A 7,345-nucleotide genomic window follows, 5' to 3' on the forward strand; every position below is an offset into this window, starting at 1 on the left:
GACCCCAAGAGGTGCCATGGAAGGAACCCAACACCCCAAGACTCCCCCAAGACCCCAAGAGATGCCATGGAAGGAACCCAACACCCCAAGATGCCCCCAAGACGCCAAGGGTTGCCATGGAAGGAACCCAACACCCCAAGATGCCCCCAAGACCCCAAGGAGCCACCGGCACCCAAGAGGCCGCGGCGACGCCATGCCCCCCAGGGGCAGGACCCACCGGTGGAGCCTGGGGTGTAGATGGGCTTGTCGGTCTGCACGAAGATGTGCCCGCTCTGCAGTGCCACCACCAGCACCTTCTCCAGGGTGACCTGGGCCACCCGCGCCGTCACCGACACGAACTGCTTCTCGGTGGACTGGGGCAGGGCCTTGGCCGACACCTGGGGGGACATCGGGGGGCGCCGTGGGGCAAGGGCACCGAGGCACAGGGAAGGGGGCTGAGGATGCCAAGGCCTTCATCGAGACCAAGGTCTTCAACATCCGAGAGATAGAGGTGACCCTCCCCAAGTGTCACCACCCCATGGTGACCGTCACCAAGGACATCGCTGTCCCTGTCCCATAGGGCCAACCATCCCCAAAGGCCTCATATAACCTGCCCCATATAACCCCATGGAGATTCTCCACTGTCTCATATAAGGTTGTGCTTGGGGCTGGTCATCTAGAGGTGACCATCACCAAGGCCTTCACTGTCCCTCTACCATAGGACCAGCAATCCCCAAAGACCCCATGGTGACCACCCTGCCCTATATCACCCCATGGAGATTCTCCGCTGTCTCGTATAGGGTTGAGCTAGGGCCAGGTCATCTAGAGGTGACCATCACCAAGGCCCTCCCTGTCCCTCTCCCATAGGACCAACCATCCCCAAAGGCCCCACGGTGACCACCCTGCCCTATATAGCCCCGTGGGGATTCTCCGCTGTCTCATATAAGGTTGTGCTTGGGGCAGGTCATCTAGAGGTGACCATCATGAGGGACCTCGTGGATCCTGTCCCATAGGGCCAACCATCCCCAAAGACCCCACGGTGACCACCCTGCCCTATATAAGCCCGTGGGGATTCTCCACTGTCTCATATAAGGTTGTGCTTGGAGTAGGTCATCATAGGTGACCATCCCAAGTGTGACCGTCCCATGGTGGCCATCACCAAGGCCCTCCCTGTCTCTGTCCCATAGGGCCAACCATCCCCAAAGACCCCATGGTGACCACCCTGCCCTATATAACCCCGTGGGGATTCTCCGCTGTCTCATATAAGGTTGTGCTTGGGGCAGGTCATCTAGAGGTGACCATCATGAGGGACCTCGTGGATCCTGTCCCATAGGGCCAGCCATCCCCAAAGACCCCAAGGTGACCACCCTGCCCTATATAACCCTGTGGAGATTCTCCGCTGTCTTGTATAGGGTTGTGCTTGGGGCTGGTCATCTAGAGGTGACCATCACCAAGGCCCTCACTGTCCGTCTCCCATAGGGCCAACCATCCCCAAAGACCCCACAGTGACCATCCTGCCCTATATAACCCCGTGGAGATTCTCCACTGTCTTGTATAGTGTTGAGCTTGGGGCAGGTCATCTAGAGGTGACCATCACCAAGTCCCTCACTGTCTCTGTCCCATAGGGCCAACCATCCCCAAAGACCCCATGGTGAACACCCTGCCCTATATAACCCCGTGGAGATTCTCCACTGTCTCGTATAGGGTTGAGCTCGGGGCTGGAAGAGCAGCAGTGCCCCAGGGGGTTGCTGACCCACCTTGATGGTGGTGTTGGCCATCATGCCCCCATTGGGGCTCAGCTTCACCCGGGTCTGATGGAGCACGTGGCGCTTGTGGGGGAAGTCCTGCACCAGGATGGTGGCCTCGACCTCAGAGGACAGGCCCGGGGCCTCCAGCACCACTCCCTCCTCCACCTCCAGCCTCAGCACCGCCGGCGTCACCATCGTCACCCTGCGGGGCACCCGGCACCACCGGGGGGGGTCACAGCGCCCCATAGAGCCCTGGGCACCCAATGGCACCCAGGGAACCCCAATCTGACCCCATAGCACCCAGGGACCCCCAATCTGACCCCATAGAGCCCTGGGCACCCAATGGCACCCAGGGAACCCCAATCTGACCCCATAGCACCAGGAGCACCCAATCTGTACCCATAAAGCCCTCAGAACCCAATGGCAACCCAGGGACCCCCAATCTGACCCCGTAGAGCCCTGGGCACCCAATGGCACCCAGGGAAACCCAATCTGACCCCATAGCACCAGGAGCACCCAATCCGTACCCATAAAGCCCTCAGGACCCAATAGCACCCCAGGGACCCCCAGTCTGACCGCATAGAGCTCTGGGCACCCAATGGCACCCAGGCAAACCCAATCTGACCCCAGAGAGTCCTGGGCACCCAATGGCACTCAGGGAACCCCAATCTGACCCCATAGCACCAGGAGCACCCAATCTGTACCCATAAAGCCCTCAGGACCCAATGGCACCCCAGGGACCCCCATTCTGACCCCATAGAGCCCTGGGCACCCAATGGCACCCCAGGGACCCCCAGTCTGTCCCCATAGAGCCCTGGGGACCTCACAGCACCCAGAGAACAACCCAGGGACCCCCAGTCTGTACCCATAGAGCCCTGGGCACCCAATGGCACCCTAGGAAACCCCAATCTGACCCCATAGCACCAGGAGCACCCAATCTGTACCCAATAAAGCCCTCAGGACCCAATGGCACCCCAGGGACCCCCATTCTGACCCCATAGAGCCCTCAGGACCCACAGCACCCACAGCACCCCCAATCTGACCACACAGCACCCAGGGACCCCCAGCCTGACCCCACAGCACCCAGGGACCCCCCATCTGACCCCATAGAGCCCTGGGCACCCAATGGCACCCCAGGGAACCCCAATCTGTACCCATAGAGCCCTCAGGACCCAATGGCACACCATGGACCCCCCATCTGACCCCATAGAGCCCTGGGCACCCAATGGCACCCCAGGGAACCCCAATCTGACCCCATAGAGCCCTCAGGACCCAATGGCACCCCAGGGACCCCCCATCTGACCCCATAGAGCCCTGGGGACCTCACAGAACCCAGAGAACCACCCAGGGACCCCCACTCTGTACCCATAGAGCCCTGGGCACCCAATGGCACCCAGGGAACCCCAATCTGACCCCATAGCACCAGGAGCACCCAATCTGTACCCATAAAGCCCTCAGGACCCAATGGCACCCAGGGACCCCCAATCTGACCCCATAGAGCCCTGGGCACCCGATGGCACCCCAGGGACCCCCAGTCTGACCCCATAGAGCCCTGGGCACCCAATGGCACCGCAGGGACCCCCAATCTGACCCCATAGAGCCTGGGCACCCAATGGCACCCAGGGACAGCCAATCTGACCCCATAGAGCCCTGGGGACCCAATGGCACCCCAGGGAACCCCAATCTGTACCCATAGAGCCCTCAGGAACCAATGGCACCCAGGGACCCCCCATCTGACCCCATAGCACCAGGAGTACCCAATCTGTACCCATAAAGCCCTCAGGACCCAATGGCACCCCAGGGACCCCCAGTCTGACCCCATAGAGCCCTGGGGACCCCACAGCACCCAGAGCCCCCCCAGTCTGACCCCATAGCCCCCTGGGGACCCAATGGCACCCAAAGCCCCCAGTCTATCCCTACAGGACCCAGGGACTCCACAGCACCCAGAGCCCCCCAGTCTGTCCCCATAACACCCTTGGGACCCAATGGAACCCCAGGGACCCCCAGTCTGACTCCATAGCACCCCTAGACCCCCATAGCACCCAGAGTCCCCTGGTCTGACCCCACAGCACCCAGAGCCCCCCAGTCTGCCCCCATAACACCCTTGGGACCCAATGGAACCCCAGGGACCCCCAGTCTGACTCCATAGCACCCAGAGTCCCCTGGTCTGACCCCACAGCACCCAGAGCCCCCCGGTCTGACCCCATAGCACCCTGGGGACCCAATGGCACCCAGAGCTCGCCCCCCAATCTTGCCCCAGAGCATCCTGGGGACCCCACAGCACCCAGAGCCCCCCATAGATCCCACATAACCCAGAGCCCCCCGGTCTGACCCCATAGCACCCAGAGCCCCCTGGTCTGACCCCATAGCACCCTGGGGACCCAATGGCACCCAGAGCCCCCCCAGTCTTGCCCCAGAGCATCCTGGGGACCCCACAGCACCCAGAGCCCCCCATAGCACCCAGGGGACCCAGTGGCACCCAGGGACCCCCAATCTGTCCCCACAGCACCCTGAGGACCTGGGCACACGGATGATCCTGGGGGTGTCCCATGGGGGGGTGGGGGGGGGAACTCACCCCCAATCTGCCCCATAGGACTAAAGCAACCCCAACCCCCCCCATTGCCCCCCCTTGCCCCCCCATTGCAACCCATTGCCCCCCATTGCCCTCTAGCACCCCCCCCCCGGAAAGGGGGCTCCCATCTATGGCAGGGGGGAACCTGGTCAGGGGGGTCCCAGTAGGCTGGGGGTCTCTGGATGGGGGGGGTCCCAATGGGGGGGGGGGTCCAGTTCTGGGGTCAATGGGGATATGGGGGGTTAATGTGGGGTGGGCCCCATGAGCATATGGGGGGGACTCTGGGGGTGTCCCATGCGGGGGTCCCAGAAGTGGGGCTCCAATGGGGTGGTCCATAGGGGGGTCCCATTGGGGGTCCATAGGGGGGGTCTCATTGGGGGGCCCAGAAGAGGGGTTCCAATGGGGGGGTGCCATAGGGGGGTCCCATGGGGGGGTCCCAGAAGAGGGGTTCCAATGGGGGGGTCCATAGGGGGGTCGCATTGGGGGCCCAGAAGAGGGGTTCCAAAGGTGGTGTCCCATGGGGGGGGTCCCATTGGGGGGCCCAGAAGAGGGGCTCCAATGGGGGGGTCCATAGGGGCGTCCCATTGGGGGTCCCAGAAGAGGGGTTCCAATGGGGGGTCCATGGGGGGGTCCCATTGGGGGGCCCAGGAGAGGGGTTCCTATGGGGGGGTCCGTAGGGGGGGTCCCATTGGGGGGCCCAGAAGAGGGGTTCCTATGGGGGGTCCATAGGGGGGGTCCCATTGGGGGCCCCAGAAGAGGGGTTACAATGGGGGATCCATAGGGGGGTCCCATTGGGGGGCCCAGAAGAGGGGTTCCAATGGGGGGCCTATAGGGGGGTCCCATTGGGGAGCCCGGGAGAGGGGTTCCAATGGGGGGGTTCCATAGGGGGGTCCCAATGAGGGGCCCAGAAGAGGGGTTCCAATGGGGGGGTCCCATAAGAGGGGTTCCAATGGGGGGGTCTATGGGGGGGTCCATAGGGGGGTCCTATTGGGGGTCCCAGAAGAGGGGTTCCAATGGGGGATCTGTAGGGGGGTCCAATTGGGGGGCCCAGAAGAGGGTTCCAATGGGGGGGTTCCATAGGGGGGTCCCATTGGGGGTCCCAGAAAATGGGTTCCAATGGGGGGCCCATAGGGGGGTCCCACTGGGGGTCCCAGGGGTTCCAATGGGGGGTCCCATAAGAGGGGTTCCAATGGGGGGTCCATAGGGGGGTCCTATTGGGGGTCCAAAAAGAAGGGTTCCAATGGGGGGTCCATGGGGGGTTCCATAGGGGGGTCCTATTGGGGGTCCCATAAGAGGGGCTCCAATGGGGGGGTTCCATTGGGGGGGTCCCACTGGGGGTCCCATAAGAGGTGTTCCAATGGGGGTGTCCCATGGGGGGGGGGGTCCCCATCACTCACATCTGGGCCTGGCTGGAGGTCGCGCACAGCAGCAGCAGCAGCAGCCCCATAGGCAGCACCGGGTGCCCCATGGCCGCAGGGGAGGGCAGTGGTGGGGCCGGGGGGGTCCTTTTATAGCAGCACCCATAGGTTAATGGGTAACCAGCACCCATGGGGCCACCCAACACCGGGGGGGGGGGTGGGGGGGTGGAACCGGGTCTATGGGTGCAACCGGGCACCCATGGGGCCACCAAGGGGGGGGGGCGCGATGTTCTCTGTGCCCCCCCCCCCCGAAATGGATCCACTGGGGGGGGGGAGGGGGAGTCGGGACCTACCAATGGGGGTCCCTTGGGTGGGGGTTGGGGTGGCCCCCGGGGGGGGGGGGAGGGGCTTCCCGGGTGCTTCCTCATTTCGGGGAAGGAGCTGGCGAGGGGCCATGGGGTTGCGACATCGGGGGAGGGACAATGGGGGGGGGTGATGGGGCAGCAGGGACACATTGGGGGCAATGGGGGTAATGGGGCAATGAGAGCAATGGGGTAATGGGGGTAATAGGGGTAATGGGGGTAATGGAAGCAATGAGGGCAATGGGGGGCAATGGGTGCAATGGGGGGCAATGGGGGTAATGGAGGGCAATGGGGGTAATGGGGGCAATGGGGTAATGGGGACAATCGGGCAATGGGGGCAATGGGGGGCAATGGGGGTAATGGGGGCAATGAGCACAATGGGGGCAATGGGGGGCAATAGGGGTAATGGAGGGCAAGGGGGGTAATGGGGGCAATGGGGCAATGGGGGCAATGGGGCAATGGGGGCAATGGGGGTAATGGGGGGCAATGGGAGTAATGGGGTCAATGGGGGTAATGGGGGTAATGGGGGGCAATGAGGGTAATGGGGGCAATGGGGCAATTGGGGCAATAGGGCAATGAGGGCAATGGGGGCAACGGGGGTAGTGGGGGCAATGGGACAATGGGGGCAAAAGGGCAATGGGGCAATGGGAGTAATGGGAGGCAATGGGGGTAATGGGGACAATCGGGCAATGGGGATAATGGGGGCAATGAGGATAATGGGACAATGGGGCAATGGGGGGCAATGGGGGTAATGGGGGCAATGAGGGCAATGAGGCAATGGGAGTAATGGGGCAATGAATACAATGGGGTAATGGGGCAATGGGGGTAATGGGGGCAATGGGGTAATGGGGGCAATGGGGGTAATGGCTGCAATAGGAGCAATGGCAGTCAATGGGGCTAAAGGGGTAATGGGGGGCAATGGGACAATGGGGGGCAATAGGGGACAATGGGGGGAAGGAAGTATCTGGGGGTCCCCCCTGCACCAGGACCCTGGGCAAGACCTGGATATGGGGGTGTCCCCCCAACAAGATCCCCAACAGGTCTCAGGTGCCTCCACCCCTCATGGACCCAGATGCTGGTCCCATGGCTCCCCTTGGGCCCCTCATGGACCCAGATGCTGGTCCCATGGCTCCCATTGGGTGACCATACCCAGACCCCTGTTCCCCCCCATGAGTCCCACCCCCCAGGTCCCCCCCATGGGTGCCCCATTCCCACCACCACCCCCCATGACCACAGGGGCCCCTCTGTGGCCTCCAGCTCCTCCCCGGCAGCAGGAGCAGGAAGGACCCAGCATCCGGGTTCCCATTGGCCCCCACGGCGCCGTGG

At 63.1% G+C, this 7,345-nt stretch overlaps 1 protein-coding gene across 2 annotated transcripts in view; it reads right to left on the bottom strand.

Moving 5' to 3' along the window:
• The window catches only part of C3 (complement C3), a 34,522-nt gene extending 28,700 nt beyond the window's left edge, over window positions 1–5,822 (bottom strand). The window contains exons 1-3 of one of the 2 annotated variants that reach the window (XM_062635985.1): window positions 5,697–5,822; window positions 1,737–1,929; window positions 218–377 (exon numbers count right to left, since the gene is read on the bottom strand). In XM_062635985.1, coding sequence (XP_062491969.1) covers window positions 218–377; window positions 1,737–1,929; window positions 5,697–5,767 — 424 coding nt within the window. In that variant the 5' untranslated portion in view covers window positions 5,768–5,822. The remainder of the gene's footprint in view (window positions 1–217; window positions 378–1,736; window positions 1,930–5,696) is intronic. The other variant, XM_062635986.1, reaches the window with a different exon arrangement.
• Between the last annotated feature and the right edge of the window lie 1,523 nt (window positions 5,823–7,345).

Source organism: Pezoporus occidentalis, unplaced genomic scaffold (assembly GCF_034315485.1).
Source record: "Pezoporus occidentalis ecotype Australia unplaced genomic scaffold, CSIRO_AGI_Poc_V1 ctg460, whole genome shotgun sequence".
Lineage (NCBI taxonomy): Eukaryota > Metazoa > Chordata > Aves > Psittaciformes > Psittacidae > Pezoporus > Pezoporus occidentalis.